At 48.8% G+C, this 20467-nt stretch overlaps 1 protein-coding gene across 1 annotated transcript in view; it reads left to right on the top strand.

Moving 5' to 3' along the window:
• The window catches only part of KATNIP (katanin interacting protein), a 196359-nt gene that overhangs the window by 153248 nt on the left and 22644 nt on the right, over positions 1-20467 (top strand). The window contains exons 15-18 of the mRNA XM_023741008.1: positions 1988-2834; positions 11048-11773; positions 12545-12750; positions 14881-14959. Coding sequence (XP_023596776.1) covers positions 1988-2834; positions 11048-11773; positions 12545-12750; positions 14881-14959 — 1858 coding nt within the window. The remainder of the gene's footprint in view (positions 1-1987; positions 2835-11047; positions 11774-12544; positions 12751-14880; positions 14960-20467) is intronic.

Here is a 20467-nt window from a genome sequence, read left to right on the forward strand (position 1 = left end):
ATTCCATTTATATAAGAATTCTAGAAAATGCCAAACTAACCTATAGTGACAGAAGGCAAATCAGTGTTGTCTGGGCATAGAGGAAGAAGACAGGGAAGGGAGGGATTGCAAAGGGGCACGAGGAAACTTTTGGGGCTGTGGACATGTTCATTATCTTGATTGTAGTGATGATTTCATGGGTGGATACACATATTCAAACTTAAAACCAAATTATATGCTTTAAATATGTACAGTACAAGGTATATATTATACTCCTTGATAAAGCTATACAAAAAAAAAAGTTTTGCTATAAGAGGAATAGACAAATGGGACAAAAGGAGGAGGAGGTATGATTTTATTCTAAGCACGAACAGAGAAGCATTGAATACCTGCATGATATAGGACAGAAAAGCTAGACAGGGACTGTTTTGTGAAGGTTACTGTATGTCATGCCAGGGAGTTTGGAATTCATCCCATCGGCCCGAGGGTCTCTACCTTAGTGTGCAAAGGAATCATCTGGAGAACCTGTTACAAATGCAGAGATTCCCTAGCAGGTCCCCACTGGAGACCATCACATCCTGCAGGCTCACCTCTGATTGCAGGTGGAATGGTACCCTTGGCACGTGGACTGCCCTGCCTCAGGTGCTCAGCTTGTGCACAAGTGTCTTAGGCTGTGTTCTCCAGAGAAGCAAAGCCAGGAAAGCATATAAATATATAGAGAGAGATTTGTATCAAGGAAATGGCTCATGCAGTTGTAAAGGCTAGAAGGTCCCAAGTCCATGGATCAGGCTGGAGGCTTCTCCTGATTCACGTAGCCGCAGGGGCTGGCGAACCCAAGATCAGCAGGTCAGACAACAGGGCTCTGGCTCACAGGTTGCTAAGACCAATGAATCCCAAGATCGGCAGGCAAGATAGCAGGTAAGCTGCTTGCTCAAGTCCCAAGAACCGGAGGTCAGACGAACAGGAGCCAGCTGCAAGATCCAGAGCAAGCAAAAGCCAGAAAGTCCACCTATATTGGATGCAGGCCACACTCCCAGGGAAACTCCCTTTCAGCTGATTTGCTGCTCCCAACAGATCTCATGAGGTGATCACATCATTATACGACTGCCAGACTACAACATAACTGCCAAACCACTGAGAATCATGGCCCAGCCAAGGTAACACACAACCTTAACATCACAACAAGGCAAGGCAGAGGGGACATGGGGCGAGTCTGTGCCCCTGGGGGCAACCTTCACACACAGGGGATGGCAGTCAGTGGATAAATGCCCCAGCCTCTGGAAGGACATTGCTGAGGTGCGTTCTACGTGGTTCCTCAGAGGGCCCCAGTGGGTGGAGTCCCAGTTGCCCACAGCAGTAAGCAGCTCAAACACTTTGGGGGTTTTCTCCTGCCCTGTCTTGCTCTCCCCACTCCCTCTTGGACTCACCTGCCAAAATAACCTACCTGCACCCAAGTCCTTGTCTCAGGCTCTGTTTTCAAGGGATCCAAAATATGATACACATGAGCCCAAGGAGTCTGCACATTATGTGCATGGCAGGCTTTTCTGACACAGACAGCCCCAGAGCTGTCCTTTGAGAATGCTGCATAGGCAGTGGAAAAAAAAAAAAACACTGAAGGATTTTACAAAGGGAAGTGACTGGACTGAATTTGCTCTTTTAGAAAATTAACTCTGGTGGCAATGTGAAGTTGAGGTTGAAGCAGCAAGAGACAGGAAGCAGGAGACCAATTAGTAGGCTGTTAGAAACGTCCCAGCAGGAGGTAATGACAACGAAGGCAGCAATTGAGGCCATCTTTCGTGGAAGTGCTTTGATTTATAGCGTTCGTAACAGTTCACATAGAAACGGGCCTGAGTCTTCTATAACATCTCCAGTGCTGTAGTTATGTAAACCTCACGTTTCTAGCATTGCATGTTTTTCTTTTTGGTGTCTTCTACTAATAAAATTTGATACAGCCATCTGATGCCACACATCATCATCATCTTCTTTTTTTTGTATCTTGTGGTTTCAGGATCTTGACATTGGTGCCAAGAACGTGAAGCTGTATGTCAACAAAAACCTCGTCTTTGATGGCAAGTTAGACAAAGGTGCTGACCAGGGCATCTCAGTGGACCTGAAGAATGAGAAGAATGGGGGGATGGAGAACGCCGTTAACACTCACTCGGAAGAGAGCAAAAATGCCCGCAAGTTGGCCGCCACAGATGGGGACGGAGAGCTCAGTCTCAATCACTCGCTGCCAGCTGGAGCGTTTTTGGATGTGAAGGTGTCTTCACAAGAAAATTTATTTGGTGAAAGGATGAATTCTACTAATTGCACAAAGGACAATTTGTCCAAGTTAGGGGGAGATTTAAGAATGTTAGCAGCCCCCGTCTTGCTGGATGACGTTCCCAGTGACCCTCCCCACTCCTCACCTGTGAAATGCCCTTCTCTTGACGAGGAGCTCTGTCTGATCCAGCAATTGGAAAACCTCACGGGCAAGATTTCTCAGCCGCCAGGGAAAACCCCATCCTGGTTACAGCCTTCTCCCAAAGGGAAAGGCAGGAAGCCAAAACCCCTCTGGCTTAGTCCCGAGCAGCCGCTGGACTGGAAAGGCCAGCTTCCATCAGAGGATGGTGTTGGTACGGGTTCTGGAGAGACTGAGGCCGCAGATCAAGGCCCCAGGCGTGAGCAAGGGTGGATGAGCAGCAGGAGCGTCATCACCAGCGACAGACCCCAGAGGGTAACCCCCAGAGCCTGCAGGGACGACTTAGACATCTTTAAGCTGCCGTCCAGCAGAGAGCGCCCTACAAGTGGCAGGAGGAGCTCCAGGAAGGATGCCCTCAGCAGTAGTCATGGGGATGACCAGCCCACCAGTAGAGGTAAGCTCCCCGAAGCCATCTGAACTCAGGTGCTATCATCCTTGTGCAAGGGCCTCTAATGGGCATGAAGCCGTTAGCGTCCTGGACCTCAGTTTCCTCATCTGCAGAACAAGGGGGTTGTTCTCAACCAGGGGTCACAAATTTGCTGTCTCAGGGGCCAGAGAAGGAACATAAATGAGTGAGATGAGCAAGCCACACTTTGCATGTTAAACTCATAGATACATTTGTCGTTGCCATGAACACATGTCCCTTTGCCCAATTTTCTTGTAATACCTGGCTTTTTCAATCTAGACTTTATTATTCCTCATTTGAAAAGACATCAGTACCCAAATTACTCTACTTTATTCTTAACTGCACCATTAAAAAAACCGAAGTATGATGATAAATAGTAATTGACATTTTCCTGAGTGTCAGAAGGACAATAGGGAGTGGTGAGGCCTGTGGCAAACTGGAGAACACAGGCCATGTAAAGGAGGCAGCTGCTACTGCACTCAGGCTTCTTGTTGGCATTCAGGAATGCAAGGCCAGTGTGCTAGCTCTTCCTTTCCTTTTTTAAGAAAAGCCAGAAGTGTGGAATATTCCTATTTTTCAACATTGGCAACTGATTCAGATTTAAACTACTGTGTGGGTAAAAAGCAGGAACCCTGGTGGCACAGTGGTTAAGCATTCAGCTGTTAACCTGAAGGTCGGTGGTTCGAATCCACCAGCTGCTCTGTGGGAGAAAGATGTGGCTGCTAACCAAAAGGTTGGCAGTTGAGCCCACCAAGTTGTGGCAGTCTGCTTTCTTAAAGTTTACAGCCTTGGAAAGCCTATGGGGCAGTTCTACTCTGTTCTATAGGATCACTGTGAGTCAGAATTGACTCGACGGCAGCAGGTTTGGTTTGGCCTTTTGGTGAGTCAAAAAAAATGAATGAATGAATGAAAGAAAAAAAAACAATAACACATCTGCTGGCAGGGCTACCCTTGAGAGCTTTTGGAAGAGTCAGTTATTTCTAAGGACCTTTCCAATCTGAAATGAGGGCACCAAAGGCTGGGATTCTGAATATTTGCACTCAGATTTGGTTACTGGGAAGGAGTGCAGCATAGTATCTGGGAGTCAAGCCATTTGAATCCAAACTCTGCTACTTACAGATCTGGGGCCTCTAGCTGGGCACTTCCACTTTCTGCGTCTCGGTGTCTTCATCTGCAAAATGGGAACAAAAACCCTCTTTCTCAGGGATGAATGGGATGATGGCTTCAAAATAGTAACACAGAGCCTGCACATGGACAGTGTTGAGCACGTGGAAGCCATTATTTCAACACTGGCATATACATCCCTTACCATCCACAGAGCATTCACACCTAGCAAGCCAGGGCTAGATCCTCAGAATTTCACCCCACACTACACAGAAGCAGACAGTCTGGAGTCACAATGCTCAGGTGTGTATCCTGGCTCCACCATCTCCAACCCACACTTTGGGCAAGTTCTGGAACCCTTCTGAGCCTGTTTCCTCATCTGTAAAGCAATACTAATAATACCCATCTCATAGCAGTGTTGAGAGGATCAAATGCGATAATAATGTACAGCATTTGGCACAGTACCTGGCATATAGGTGCACCCAACAGATACCCACTCTGTTACCCTACCTCTTGGTGTTGTATCTATATGCAAAGCAATATATGTATTTTTTTATGAATCATATTAGCATATACTCTATTAATGTCTAGTAGACAGACCCCAAAGGTCAGCATTCAGCCCCAGTCTACATTTAGAAATGTGGAGAGTCCGTGGCCTCTTTCAGACCCCTGATAGGTCACGGAGGATGCCAGAGCAAGGCCCCCAGGCTCCTAGTGCCGGGAGGGCCTGAATCACTGCCTTCCTGTGGTGAGTGACGGGCTGCTGTTTCCCAGCAGAGCTGGCCCTCCAGCTCCCTAGCCTTACACATTTCTGCCCCCAACCCCTGCCAAGACTGAACACTGAGACTGAGTATCAGGGAGGAAAGCCAAGTGGGAGAGAAGACCAGAGAAGCTCTCTAAGGACAGGGACCCTGTCTATTCACATCAGAATCCCTAGGGCCCAGCCTCATGGAGGCCCGTGCCATGTGGGAGGAGGGAGTGCAATAAGCCACACTCTGGTTCGGGCACACTACCCAAATGAACTCCTTTCATCCTCACGACAGCCCCATTTTACAGATAAAGAAAACACGAGATTTAAGTAACTTTCCTGGGGTCACACAGCCAGTAAGGGTCAGAGGGGAATTAGAACCCAGCTGTCCTGCCATTAAATAAGATCCCAGTAGTTTTCTTGCATCCTCTTCTCCTGGTCCTGCAGCCTAACCTCTGGCAGACGGAACTTCCCATATGGTTGTCGAACCACTACCCCGTGGTGCCCTGTCACCACAGTCACTGTCAGCCACTTGCCCCCAGAGAGCCAGGCAGTTACGAACTTTCCTGGTAAACAGACCTGCAGGGCCTCTGGGAGTTTTGAGGTGATGGGCATTTTTCTAGCTTGCCAACGTTCAGAAGACTTTGTTTCACTTTCATCTCTTCCCAGGCATTTCACTGCTTGGCTCAACGACACATTAAGAACCAAGCTTTTGGGATTTAATGCTTGTTAAGCTAGTCATGCTAAAAAAGGAAGGTTGCTTAGAAATGTTTAAGTTGCCCATTACACAGACTCAAATCCCATAGCCAGGCCCTCCAGAAAAGGTGCAAGTCGAGCCCTCCAAGGATGCTGCAAATGAGAGACTGCCTGCGTCCTTCCCTGGGCCTGGAATGGTAGTGTTGCTGTAAGAGAGCCTGCAAAAACCCTTTAGCCAACAGAGCCTCTTATTGCGATGACAGCCGCATCTGGGAAGCATCCTTGTCAGGGATCATTTGACTACAGGTGGATGGAATCTAGTTAGCCCAGCTTGAGCAGTAACCAAAGAAACCAAACCCATTACCGTCGAGTTGATTCCAACTCATAGCGACCCTATAGGATGGAGTAGAACTGCCCCATAGGGTTTCCAAGGCTGTAATCTTTACAGAAGCAGACTGCCACAAATTGGTGGGCTCAAACTGCCGACCTTTTGGTTAGCAGCTAAGCGCTTTAACCACTGTGCCACCAGGACTCCTCTTGAGCAGCAAAGGGGTTTATGGAGCTCCTCAGCCCCACAGACAGGAGGTGTGGCTGCTCATTGCAGGGACTGAACAAGGAACCAGAAAGCCGGTAGGAACCAAGGGACCTTTTCCCTGTCTCTCTAGGTCTGCTGGGTCCTGCCTCTGCTTCTCTGCCTGTCCGCTTCCCTCATTCTTCCTGCCAAGACCAGCTTTTTCTGCTCTGTTCACACAGCAGAGAATGTCCTCACAACCCTAGAGGGACACTATTTCGCGACTCTAGCTCCAGTAACCAATTCTAAAGTCCCAGGGGAGAAGCTGATTGGCTTCCTCAGGTCAGGTGACCATTCCTTGTCTAGTCAGCTATGGCTGAAGAGCAGCTCACCTAGAATAAACATGTCTGTTATAAATATGTACTTTTTAATCTCCTGTTTCAGTAGCAATTAACTTGTGCCTCATGGTGGTGCAGTGGGTTTTTATAAACGTAGGTTCAGAACTTCATAGTTTATATTAGTCTCAACTAAGGTATATTTCTGAATCTTTGATCCTATCTAATAACTGGTGTCCCTCCCAGATTTATGTTGACTACATATTGAAGAGGAGCCCTGGTGGCACACTGGTTAAGCACTTGGCTGCTAACCTAAAGGTCAGCAGTTCGAACCCACTAGCTGCTCCACGGAAGAAAGATGTGGCAGTCTGCTTCTGTGAAGATTTACAGCCTTGGAAACCCCACAGGGCAGTTCTGCTCTATCCTGCAGGGTCACCATGAGTCGGAATCAACTCAACAGCAGTGGGCTAGTGGGGCTCAGTACTGAAGCAGCAGCTTTCTCTTGTTTGTTCAAATATGTGCATAGAAATCTTGACAAAGACAGGGCCAAGGACTGATCCCAACTGCTCCCCAGGCTCCAAAGGAGTAGTGAGTAGTGTGTTTTCCTGAAGACAGAGAGAAACACAGGGCCTAGGCCTGCTGCCACATCTGAGAGGTCCACAGGCAAGTTTACACTCCTCTGCTTTTACAACCCGGGCTGTAGAACTTGGAGAGAACAGATCTGAAATCAGATGCAGAATGAGAGCCTAGGCCCTGACTTCCTTGCACACCCAGACAGAGAAACACAGGTGAGGCCCTGACACGTGACATTTGGCATCTTATCCTCGGTGTGCTTGCAAACCAACCCAGCCATTCATTTCAGTCAACAGAAATCCAATCACATACACTGAAGCCATGGCAATCCATATGGGAAGTTCTAGCTGCCAGATGTTAGGCTGCAGGACTGGGAGGAGAGGATGGAAGAAACCACTGGGATCTTTTTTCATGGCAGATGAGAAGGAGAGGAGAAGACAGGTGCAGGAGAGCTGACAGGTGGAGGAGAGAGTCCCTCAGCCTCTAGACCTGGACCCCAGGGCACATAGTAGTGGTGCCAACCATTCATCCATTCACTCAGCAAACATTTGTTGAGCATTTCTGTGCTGGGCACCAGGGACACAGCAGGGAACAGGACACACAAGATCCCTGCTCTCTGGGAGCTTCCATTTCTGGGGGGAAACAGACAATGAAGACAATAAATTAGGGTATTGTGATGGAGTGATGGGGAGGGTGGAGTGGGAAGGGGCGGGACTTCAGAGAAGGTGGTCAGAGAAGCCACTCCAAGGAGATGGATGACAACTAGCCAGCTAAGTGGGGACCTGGGAGAAGAGCTTTCCTGGCAGCAGGTACAGCGAGGGCCAGGGCCCTGAGGCAAGAAGAGGATTGGCGTGTCTGTGGAGTGACAGGCCGGCGTGCCTGGGGCAGAGTGAGCGTAGGGGCAAAGGGTGTGCGATGAGCTTGGAGAATCAGCAGAGCCACATTCAGGGCCTTGTCGGCATAGTAACCAAAAAAACCACGCACGTGGCTGTTGAGTTGATTCCGACTCATAGCAACCCTATAGGACAGGGTAGAACTGCCCCATAGGGTTTCCAAGGAGCGGCTGGTGGACTTGAACTGCCAACCTTTTGGTCAGCAGCCAAACGCTTAACCACTGGCGCCACCAGGGCTCCTGTCGGCATGGAAAGGAGTCTAATTTTATTATTCTCAGTGTAGTAGAAATGATGCCAGTTGGAGGGCTTGATGACAAACTTGTTTAGATACATGGAGTTTGAAGTGACAGAGACACATCCAGGTGGACATGTCTAAGACGTCGTTGGAATTAGAAGATGGATCCTGGGGGAAAAAAGTGGAACTTGGTGGATAGAATTGAGGAGTGCCTGCATGGGAGCTGGGAGCTGGGTGAGGCCAAGAGGGATGGCAGTGTCGGGAGAGGACTGAGTGGGGCTGGGATTTAAGCCTTGGAACGCACCCAGACTTAGGTGTAGGGAGGATGGGGCTGGTGTGGTAAAAAGAGAAGGAGCTGCCCGCAGGGGAGGTAGAAAACCAGGAAGGTATAATGTTGCCTATGCCAGCAGAGGGAATGTCAAGTGGACAAAGTTTGCCTGGAATGTCAAGGCTCATGGAATGAGGACTGAGAACAGATTGGGAAGTCATTGGCCATTTGGAGAAATCCATTTCATTGGATGATTGTGGGAATTGTAGGAATATTATGGATGTAAGGGCCAAAAAGCCACCAGGGGTTTGACTTCAGGCATGGCTAGATCCAGAGGCTCAAAGGATGTCACGGGGAATCTCTCTCCATCCCTCAGCTCATGTTCCCTATGTTTGCTTCATTTTCAGCAGGCTCTCCCTACATGGTAGCAAAACGGCTACTGGCAGCTCCATGCCTACATCCTACCAGCTTAGCCTCGCTGGTTTAAAGACAGCCCCCCCTTTCCCACGGCTCCTTTCATGGGCACACCTTGAGGGATGCTGTTAGCATTCACCCAGTTTGGATGGACTGAGGATGGGGGGATCCCCAAAGAAAGTCAGGGTGCATCCCCAGGAGAAGGGGAAGTGGCCTCTGGGTGGGCAAAACAACATCATTACAAGACAGGAGTCACATTGCAAAGAGTTGAGAGCAGGCAGTGGTGGTGAAAGGTGTAGAATGTCTGCAGAGAAAGGACGAGAGAAAATAGGATGGTGGTTGGTGGAGACTGCAAGAGGGGGTAGGCTTCCTTTTTTCCTTTCTTTTTTTTGGAGTCCTAGTGGCACAATTTTTAAAGCACTCAGCTGCTAACTGAAAGATTGGTAGTTGGAACCCGCCAGCCACTTCATGGGAGAAAGATGTGGTGGTCTGCTTCTGTAAAGATTACAGCCTTGGAAACCCCATGGGCAGTTCCTGCTCTGTCCCGTAGGGTCGCTATGAGTCGGAATTGACTCGATGGCAACAGGTTTTTTTTTTTTTTTTTTTTTTTTTTTTTTTTTTTTTTTTTTTTTTGGTTCTTTTCTTTTAGGTAGGAGAGATTTATGCATGTCTGCAGGCAGGCAGAGAGGGGATGGTACCAGTGGGGAAGGAGTGATTGAAAATTCTGGAGAGAGGAGATAATTGATGGCACCAGACCCCCAGGAGACAGGCAGAAAATGGAGTGCAGGGCACTGTACGATATGGAAGGAGAAAAAACAGAATGTCAGTGTCATCAGCTGCTGTTTTTCCAGAATGACACCTCTTAGATGGTGGTTAGCCATGGTGTGGCTGTGAAGACAGGCCACTGCTTAATGCGCTCACCAGGGCCTTTATATTCTACACGGAGAGCAGGGCCTTCAGGGCCATCCCTTCGCTGGCCAGGCCACATTCTTGAGATGCTAAGGACAGAGGCTTCCGTCCTTGGAGACAATTTTAGCCACAAGAAGAAGTGAATTCCTTACTGTCATAGTTACCTAGTGCTGCTGTAGCACAAATACCACATGTGAGTGGCTTTAAAGGGCAGACATTTATTTTCTCACAGTTCTGGAGGCTAAAAGTCCAAATCAGGGTCTTGGCAGTGTTGACTCCTTCCTTGTTAGTAGCCCCAGGCGTTCCTTGGTGCTCCTTGGCTTGTACGTGATCCTCACATGGTATCTGTCTTCCCCTGTGTGTCTCTGTATCTGTTCTGCTCTTTTTTTCACTTAGAGTGATTAGATTTAGAACCCACCCTACTTGGGTATGACCTAATTAACATAACAAAGAAAACTTCATTTCCGAACAGGTTCATATTTAAAGTATAAAAAGCCAAAATCAAATCCGTTGCTGTCAAGTCAGTTCTGACTCATAGCGACCCTATAGGGCAGAGTAGAACTGCCCCACAGGGTTTTCAGGGAGCGGCTGGTAGGTTCAAACTGCCAACCTTTTGGTTAGCAGCCAAGCTCGTGAACACTACGCCATCAAGGATCCTCATTTAAAAGGTGTAGGGGCCTGGATTTCAATGCATATTTTAAGAAGACATAATTCAGCCCATACCCTTACCTTGTAATTATACCTGGGTCATTTGCTTTTTTTAATAGCATGTTTTTCCTGATTATAAAAGTAATACCAACTCCATCTAGGGAACTTAGAAGAGACAATTACAAAGAAGAAAATAAAAGCCCCTCATATTCACCACTCAGAAATGGTCAGTATTAACACATTGATGCATGTCACCCATATAGGATATGCTGTGTCTAAAATTGCATAGCCGGGTGTTTTCTATTTAGCATTCTTTCACGAGCATCCCACCTGCCACTAAGTAGTCTTTGAAAACACTGTTGGAATCACATGACTGTGACGCCTCAAATGCTGACGCTGAGCTGCTGACTCAGATGCCAGGGCAGCAGCATTGCTACCAGTGAGGTGAGTTTCCAAGGTGGTGAACGACTTCTGGTAAAGTTCCTAGCAAAACAAAACAGTCTTCCCTTGATTTGCATGGTAGTTGCATTCTTCAAAAATTCTATGTATATTAAAAAATACTTTGTGTGGTGTAAAACAGCCAGGTTCTAGACTTAGTCCATCATAAACCATTTTCTTTACTGACCTGAACGTCCAGCAGGACGGTCCGAAGTTGTGTGAGACTCGAGACCGTGCTTGGTTGACTCACTGTCCCATGCCCAAAGGACATCAGCATACCTGCCTCCACCCACCAAGGGCTAGCAGAGCCTCCCTTGGCACTGAGACAGCCAAGAACAACCCCACAGGTTTCCAGAATGACCCCTGGAGGGTGACCCTGCCCAGCTGAGAGCCGCTGGATAAGATGGTCTCGTGTGTCCTTTCTTCCAGAAGACGCCGTGTCCACCCCGATGCTGCCGCGGTCCCGGTGGCACAGCGAGCAGGAGCACATGCTGCATGAGTCATGGAACTCCCTCAATGCCTTCGACCGTTCCCACCGGGGGCGCATCTCCAACATGGAGTACCAGGGGGACATCCTGGATGAGTTCCTGCAGCAGCAGAGAAGCAGCCGGCAGAGCAACCTGCCACCCCCCGGGAAGGAGAAAAAGCCAGAGCTGCTGCAGGGACAGGACGACTGCTCCGTAGACACAGACGATGGCAGTGACTTTAAAATCCCAGTCTTGCCTTATGGACAGCACTTGGTCATCGACATCAAGTCAACGTGGGGGGACCGACACTATGTCGGCCTTAATGGAGTAGAAATCTTCACTTCCAAGGGGGAGCTGGTGCAAATCCTGAACATTAAAGCAGACCCCCCTGACATCAACATCTTACCAGCATATGGGAAAGACCCCCGTGTGGTCACCAACCTCATCGACGGGGTGAACAGGACCCAGGACGACATGCACGTCTGGCTGGCACCCTTCACACCGGGCAAGTCCCACTCCATTGCCATTGACTTCATGCACCCTTGCCAAGTCGCCCTGATCAGGATTTGGAATTACAATAAATCACGGATACATTCCTTCCGTGGCGTGAAAGATATCTTGATGCTGCTAGACACTCAGTGCATCTTTAAAGGAGAAATCGCGAAGGCCTCAGGAACCCTGACGGGAGGTACAGTATGTCTGTAAGATTGCTTTCTGAGCCCCTGCCTGTTACTCGCTGAGGCTGGGAGTTAAAAACAGACCCACTGGTGAGCCGATGACAGATAGGTCTCTCCTCTTTCACACCCCTGGTCCACTCCTCACCTTTCGCAGCCTGCATTTGTGGGAGTTGACCTCATACATCTATTTAAACCCTCAGTTAAGGGCCGGCCTTAGTCAGGTTCCCTGGAATCTAGGCCTGAGAAGAGGGATTGCTCTGCAGGTTTATTGAGGGAGTGCTCTCAGGAGAATCATGCAGGGCAGTGGGAGCTACGGGATATGGAACGGCGAGAAGCCCAACAAGGATATGGCTGCCGGGAAGCCCAGCCCAGCCTGCTCCATGGGAACTCTGGGGCATCAGGTGATGTACCCTGTGGTCAGTCAGTCATTGGCTTCCCAGAGCCCTCCAGGCCAGGCACCCTGTAAAAGGGGCTAGCAGGCATCTAGGTGGGCACCAGCAGCTTCTGCTGCAGTGTCTCATTCACACCTAAGAAATGTCACCTGTTCGATGAGAGGTCACCAATGATTCTCATTAGATTAGATCCCTTCATTAGACTTACATGGCTCTTATAGTCCCTGGATTCCATTTGCAAACACATAAAGAATAATAAGACTCAGGAATCAAGAACTGCTGGTGGTTCAGGATATTATAGCAGGAAGGTTGGTGGGTTTATGTTCTTGACCTAAAAATCACTGGGCTTTGGGGTGAGTTGACCCTCTGCCTTCCTGGTAACTCTTTCAGCCCCAGAGCACTTTGGAGACACGATCTTGTTCACAACTGACGACGACATTCTCGAGGCCATCTTCTGCTCTGATGGGACATTCGACGTGGACGTGGAGAGCCTCTGCAGCCTGCAGCACGAGGAGGCCCTGAGGAGGCCGAGCACAGCTGACGGCGAGGGCGACGCCAGGCCCTTCACCCAGGCCGGCCTGTGGGCTGACGACCCCGTAAGACTGGAGCTGGGGGCGAGAGTTCTTCTCCTGACTCACAGCAGAGCAGGAAGAACTAAGATGGATAGTCTTTAAGCTGCTGGTGCTACTGTTTTGACATTTCCCATTTTTCTACTTCATTTCTTGTCCTGTTTGTTATATTTCATACTCTAATTATTATTATTTTTTTAACCAAAGTGAAAAAAGTATTCAAATTTTAATCAAAGCCAGGAGAAGTCAGCTTTGTATCATCTCTGTAATTTGGAGGTCGGTAGTCTCGAGAATTTTTGCTGTGGGTTGCGTTTTGATCACTCCCTGTTGTTTTTGATGGGAAGATTAGAAATACTTTTAATAGGCAGACTTAGAATTAAAATAATGATCGTCACAGTTGTGATTTATGAGCATGGATTGTGATCCAGGCATGATGCACAGGCATTACCGGGTGGAACCCACATGGCAGCCTATGAGTAGAAACTAATATTCCCGTTTAGGAAACCGAGGCTCAGCCAGGTCAAGTGACTTGCCCAAGGTCACATAGTAAGAGAGTAGCAGAGTCAGACCTTGAACACAGGGCTGCCTGACTCCAAAGTCTGTGCCTTTAATTGACAGACAGATTTTTTAAAATGAAAGATGACCTTCAGGGGAAGGGTCAGTCCACAGTCAAGGACTAATAATGAAGGTAAAGAGACCACAGGGTCTCCAGGGATGTTCTTGATGCCAAAAGGAGAAAGAAGAGATGGTTATAGGGGGTGGAGGAGGAGCTGGAAGAACTGGAGAGAAGATGGGCCGGAGGTTGGCTGTGACCGAGACCGGGCAGCCACAAGGCCCCTAGATCCCACGGTGTTCACTGGGGGCCACAAACCATATGCCGCCAGGGTGGGCAGTGCCTGGTGCAGATGGCGGGGAGTGGTGGGGCCCAGCCAGCTGGGAGTGTGTGTCCCTGCCTGCTGCTGAGGAAGGCAGCTTCCCCTCTGCCCAGTTAAGAGTTACTCTCGTTATTTCTAGTTCTCCTGATTTTTCCAAGAGAGGCCAAAAGCCTGGATTTCTTATGTAAAATCCCCCAGTTTTAAAATGTTGGCAGCTAATTCAAAATGTTTCCAAACCTTTTATGGGCCATAAAACATGCCTGTGGTCTGGATTTGAGCCATGGTCTCCAGAGGGGAGTTGACCTTGTGGCATTCACCCAGCATTTTCCTTCTAAGTGAATCTCTGATGGGACCCAGTCCTGTGAGGGGCAGGGAGGGAGCACTGTCTCCACTTTAGAGATGGGGAGTCTGAGGCTGCGGGTGGGGGGTGTGCCTGGGTCTCACCACTCAGAATAGGGATGGGGCGGGATCTCCACCCCAGCTGTCTGGGATCCAGGTCTAGCGCACCCACCGGAGGGGCGCCCAGGAGGCTTCTCCTCCTCCTCCCTACCTCGGGCAGGGCCTGAAGAGGCTATCCCTTGGGGCTGGCCGTGGGGCTCATCAAGTTGTCACTGGAACTGAAACTCCACGATCTGGACAAGGGACTTCATTTCTTTTTGCATCTCAACTCTCCCATGTGTAAAATAGAAAAGGTGCTTTGGCCTTTATGCCTTACAGTGCAGTGATCTAACAGGAGAGGGTTATATGTGAGACCCTTTCCCTATTCCCAACAAGTAGGGTGTGGCAGCCCATTCTTGACTGTCTATAGGCGATGGCTTCTTTATCCTGGCTACACATGGGGATCACCTGGGAAGCTTTCAAAATGCAGATGCCTGGACCCCACCCCTAGAGATTCCGTGAACAGCTAGGGTTGAGAACCACCATCTAAATTTTAAGTCCTCCCTTCCTCTCTTCCTCCCTCCCTCCTTCACTTCCTTTCTCCCTTCCTTCCTTTTTTTCTTTCTCTTACTCACTAGGTCAACATTTTATTTGGTTATTTCCTTTCAAAGAACGTCTAAACTTCAAGCCTCTCCCCTACCAATATATTAGAACTACTGGCAAGGATTCAAACCCAGGGTTTCTGGGCCTGCCCATATTTCTAGTCATGGAGCTTCCATGAAGGCAGAAAGTTTGAGAAAAGACACAGAGACTTACCTGGGGCACAGGGTGGGCCGCCAGCCAGCTATGTGGGTGTCATTAAAATTACCCCTTTTCCTCTGCTTCTCCCCCAACTGGTGTGCAGGTCCCGGAGCCAGAGCTGTCGTCCAGTACCCCCATCCCTGAAGTCACCACGCCAGAGCCAGGCGTCTACCACGGGCTCTGTGAGTATCCTCACCAGGGGTAGTGGCAGGAGGAACTTCAGGGGCAGGGGGAGGGTCATGGCCACTGGGAACAGGGCTTTCTTGGACAGTCAGGCAGGTCGTACACTACTCAGAGACTCCAGGTTGAGGCAAGTGGGGCTGAAACCAGCTGTGCACAGCTGGCTGACCTTGGCAGGGCTACGTCACTTCAGAATTCGGGCACCTCTCTGCAATTTGCCCTCCCAGAAGGACAGTTTTGCTTTACGTGTTCACTGTGGCCCTGACCTGGGAAGCTGCAGTTGGAATCCAGAACATAAAACAGAGGCCATAAGAGCCAGAAGGGACAGAGGCATCTTCCAGTCCAGTCATTTGAGCTGTCTCTCCACACCCCACCATAGAGCAAACACAAGAGTGAAAAACCTGCTCCCACCTGCTCCAGGACTACAGACCAGGCACCAGGGCCTCTGATTTCTCAGAAGTCAGAAACCAGATTTTGATGTAAAATCCCAATTTTTATTATTATTTCTTTTTAATTGTACTTTAGATGAAGGTTTACAGAGCAAACTAGTTTCTCATTAAACAACACACATATTGTTTTGTGACATTGGTTGCCGACCCCATGACGTGTCAATACTCTCCCCTTCTCGACCTTGGGTTCCCCATTACCAGCTTTCCAGTCCCCTCTTGACTTCTCGTCCTTGTCCCTGGGTTGGTGTGCCCATTTAGTCTTCTTTTGTTTTATGGGCCTGTCTAATCTTTGGCTGAAGGGTGACCCTCAGCAGTAGCTTCATTACTGAGCTGTAAGCATGTACGGGGGCCATACTCTCGGGGTTTCTGCAGTCTCTGTCAGACCAGTAAGTCTGGTCTTTGTGTGTGTGTGTGTGTGTATGTGTAAGTTAGAATTTTGTTCTACATTTTTTTCCAGCTCTGCCTGGGACCCTCTATTGTGATCCCTGTCAGAGCAGTCAGTGGTGGTAGCCAGGCACCATCTAGTTGTGCTGGACTCAGTCTGGTGGAGGCCGTGGTAGTGCTGGTCCATTAGTCCTTTGGACTAATCTTTCCCTTGTGTCTTTGGTTTTCTTCATTCTCCCTTGCTCCAGATGGGAAAATTCTGATTTTTAAATGGTGATTAATTTTCTAATGTTAAAACACCAAATGAGCCAAACAAATCACACATTGTGTATTTGGCCAGCAGGCTGCCAGTTTTCAGCTTCTGAGTAAATCCAGTCTGGGTGTCGGCTGTGTGTTCTTCTCTCTTCATTTTCCATTTATCCTTCCAGCCAGGTCCTCTCTTAATCCACACATGTCCACATTAGTACTACTGCGTCCTGGGGAATCTCAGGCCTAAGGCCGCAGCCAACTCTGTGATCTCCTTGCTCGTTCCCTGTTAACAAGGTTCTTTCCACTCACTCCTTGTAGCATCACGTCCCTGCTCTTTCTTTCCCTGTGCATGTCACCCACTTCTAGTTATCTTCTGAACACACAGATGTGACATTGTCATGCTCCCTCTCCCACCACCCCACAGGCATCTCCAAGCCCTGGCCTTATCTCTGGCTGCACTCCTCCCCACACCCATTACCTGAACCCTTGCAGGCACGAGTGCCAGCTGTGCTGCAGCCAGCATACCCTTCCTCTCCATCTCTGCCTGCGGAAGACCCCTTGACTCTGAGATGGGGCTAGCGTGCAGGGAGCTTATTGGGGCATGCTCATGGGATCCAGACCTGTCGGGGAAGGGAAGGAAGCAGGGCTAGGCAGAGGAGAAGTTGAGCTGTGGCTGCTATGTGGTTACATCCGGGCCTCAGCACGCTCTGCAGGGAGCTCTGAAGCAGGGCTGGCCCTTTGGAATTGTCCTGAGTTGAGTGAGGGGGCTGGGCCTCAGTAGTCATGGCCTTCTGCAAGGAGGTCCTCTTCAGCCAGCGGCAGTCACAGTGAGGGGGATGTAACTGTGAACCATCAACCACCAGCACTCCCAGCCCTGGAGGAAGAAGCCCTCAGGCTTGGGGAGGAGGTGGGATCTGGCCGTGGCCCCTCAGCGTCCTTCATACCCCCTCCTTTAGGCCCCGCTGCAGTCCCAAATCCTCCCCAGGAAGTCTTCCTGTTATTCCCGTTGAAAATTCCTCTCTGCTTCACCCACTCCAAAGGAATAAATTATCTGTTAGAAAAGAGAAAGTTGCCTTATTTGAATCCTCACAGCCCGTTACATTCCAGGACACTCTCTCAGTGGATTTCAGAACACAGTAACTTAAAAAACCAGCCTAATGCTAGGCAAGAGCCTGGCTACCGGCTCAGAATCGTCTCCTGTTTAGGCTCTGTGCCAGGACCTTTCCCTGCCTTACCTCATCAAACACTCGTAACAGCCTCATAGGTCAGCTGTTATTAGCCTCATTTTCCAGTTAGGTTAGGAAATTGAGGCTTAGAGAGATTGAGTAGCCCACTCAAGGTCACACAGCTTGTGCTGGAGCCAAGAATAGGGCCAGGCGTGTCTGAATCCAGAATCCGTGTCCTCACCTCTGCCACACTGCCTTGGGGCTCTGCCTGAGGATTGCTAAGAGACTACTTCTCATCAGAGGTCTTTGTGCAAGAGTCAGATCCCACTATGCCACAAGGAAGACAGTAATCGTTTCTTGTTCAGTTTGGTCTCCCCTATATTGGTCAGGATTCCTTTTATTTATTTATTTTTAAGCAACAGAAACAATTCAAACTGAGTTAAGCAAAAAAAAAAAGGGGGGGCGGGGAATTTATTGGCTTATGCAACTGAAAAGATCAGAGTTGCTAGTTTCCAGAATGGCTGGATCCAAGTGTGCAAATGGTGTCACTAAGACTCAGCATGTCTCTCCATCTCTGCTGTTTTCCTCTCTCTTGTCTTTCTCCCATCCAGGCTCTGTCCATGAGAGAGCTCCTGGAAGCTCTGGGTTTGCATCCACCTTACACCCAGCAATCCCAGATAAAAGAGATCTTCCATTTCCCAACAGATCCAACAGTCTTCTGAGTTACTCTTCTTAGCTTAGCTCGGGTCATGGCCCATCCTTGAACCAGTCACTGTGGCTCACCGTAGCGGGGGTGGGAGGTGGGGAGGCAGCTGGGAGATAGAAAACATGACCTGTCCAGGCCTGGGTCACGTGCCACCCTGGAGCCAGGGTCAGGGATCAGCGCCTGAGCAGTGTGCACTGAGAGCAGGAAGGCTCTCCAAGGGAAATCAGAGTGCCGCCACCACAAGAAGGAATGAGTGCTGGCCAGGCAGAAGCAACCAAGGTCCCCTTCGTTTGATGGCGTCCTCAAAGATACTGCTCTGTAAATGTCTCTCCCACTGACCAGGCTCCTGACTTTTCTCAGAAATGTTATTTCAGTGCCTTGGAGAGTTTTGCCCTGGAGTGGAGCTCAGAGACCTTTTTGGTGATATGAAAGTATGATTTCTCTCCTCGTCTCGGTAGGAAGGCAGAAGGGTCTCACAGCCAAGTGTTCTGCGCTTGTTTTGAGGCCTGTGATTTCTAAATCTCTCTTCTCTGAACGCTTGGCTTTTTCCTCACTGTTTCCAAAATCCGAAACCCGCCTCAGCAGCCTGTGCAAATGGAGAGAGCTTTAATAAAGTGACCGGGGGGATGTGTTGGGATTGGTAAATACGACTAATCCTATTAATGTTTTGAAAGGGGATCTATGACTTGCTAATTTGCAGATGACGCTAATTTGCAGATGACACTAATTTTGGAAGTTTTGCAAATATCAGTGGTGGCAAATAGGAAGGGAGCTGAGAGGCTTGAAGCGCGGAGGAGAAAGAACAAAATTAATTTCCATTTGTACAAATACTAATTGATACACCAGAGGAAAACGAATATGGAGCACAGATATTAGTTCAAAAAGGAGAGCAGTCACTTTCAGAGCAGGCCCAAATTAGATATAGCACCACAGTATTTTGCCAGGCCCACAAAGTGGTGTCGGGCCCGAGACGCCATCTTGTTTGTTTTCCTAAGGGGAGGTGGCATTTCTTCCTCCACATTGATCCCTCTCATCCAAATCCAGGCTTCCTCCATCTCAGGAAACAGTATCCCGGCCACTCTGTCACTTGGATCAAAAACCTCTTTCCCTCACTTCCATATCTAGGGCATTGAGAAGTCCTGGCAATGATGCCTCCAAAACAGATCTGGAATCCATCCACTTCTCCCCCATTTTCATCACCACCACCCTTGTCCAAGCCTCCTGTAACAGCTGCCTCCTCAATCTCCCTGTAGAGTTCATCCTCCTGTCCTCCCTGCAGCAACCCAAGTGAGCTTGCTAAGATGCAGATCAGAACATGGCACTGTCCTGCTGAAAAGTGTAACCCTCCAGCAACTTCCCATTGTACTGAGAAGAAAACCCAAACTTCTGGTTGTAAGCTAGCCTCTGCCCAGCTTTCTGATCTCATTTCCTCCACCTTCTCCCCCAGTCACTTGGTTCCAGCCATGGGTCAAATTTGTTCCCATCTCATGGCCTTCGTCTTTGCTGTTCTCTCAGCATAGAAAGTTCTTCTTCCAAAAATGCAAATTCATGGTGGCCAGGTCTCAGCTCAGATGTCACCTCCTCAAAGAGGCCATCCCTGATCACCCAACCCCTACTCAGCCACTCCCCAGCCCATCTCTGTTTTATCTGTCATGGTATTCCACATGTCTGTAGAACTGTCATATTTATTTATTTGCTATGTGTATATTATCTGTCTTTGCTGAAATGAAAGCTCCTTGGGTCCATAGATTTTGGTCTGTTGTTTACCCCTGTAAACAGAACGGGACCTGGTATGTAGTAGATGATTAATAAATGTATTTTTGCCATTGACTATGGATTTGGTGAAACCCAGTGGTTTCATTTTGGTTCATTCACTTTAGGATATCTACTGAACACTTACTCTTCAATCAATCATTCATTTATTTTTTTTAAAAAAAACCAACTACATGTATTGAACACCTAATTACCAGGCACTATTCTTTTTTTTTTTTTTTTTAAATATACATATTACGAGACCCCAACCATTCACCCCGTTCTGCGACAGCACACTCCTCCCCTCTGCCCGATTCCCCACGAACATTCAACTAGCTCCTAACTCTCTCTGCCCTCCCCTCCCACCTCTGGACAGAAGCCATCCCTTTGGTCCCCCATATCTACTTGTCTAAGAGGCACATTCCTCACGAGTATCACTCCATGTTCCACAGTCCAGTCCAATCCCTGTCTGAAGAGTTGGCCTCGGAAATTGTTTCAGTTCTGGGGTGATGGAGAGACCAGGGGCCATGCTTTCCAGGGTGCCTCCAGTCTTAGTCAGACCATTAAGTCTGGTCTTCTTACTAGTATTTGAGTTCTGCATCCCAATGTTCTACAGCTCCATCAGGGACCCTCTGTTGTGTTCCCTGTCAGGACGTTCATTGGTGGTAGCCAGGCACCATCTAGTTCTTCTGGTCTCAGGCTGATGAAGTCTCTGGTTTATGTGGCCCATTCTGTCTCTTGGGCCAATTTTCCTTGTGTCTTTGGTGTTCTTCGTTCTCCTTTACTCCAAGTGGTTGGGACCAA

The sequence above is a fragment of the Trichechus manatus genome, unplaced genomic scaffold (assembly GCF_000243295.1).
Source record: "Trichechus manatus latirostris isolate Lorelei unplaced genomic scaffold, TriManLat1.0 scaffold00170, whole genome shotgun sequence".
In the NCBI taxonomy this organism is placed as follows: Eukaryota; Metazoa; Chordata; class Mammalia; order Sirenia; family Trichechidae; genus Trichechus; species Trichechus manatus.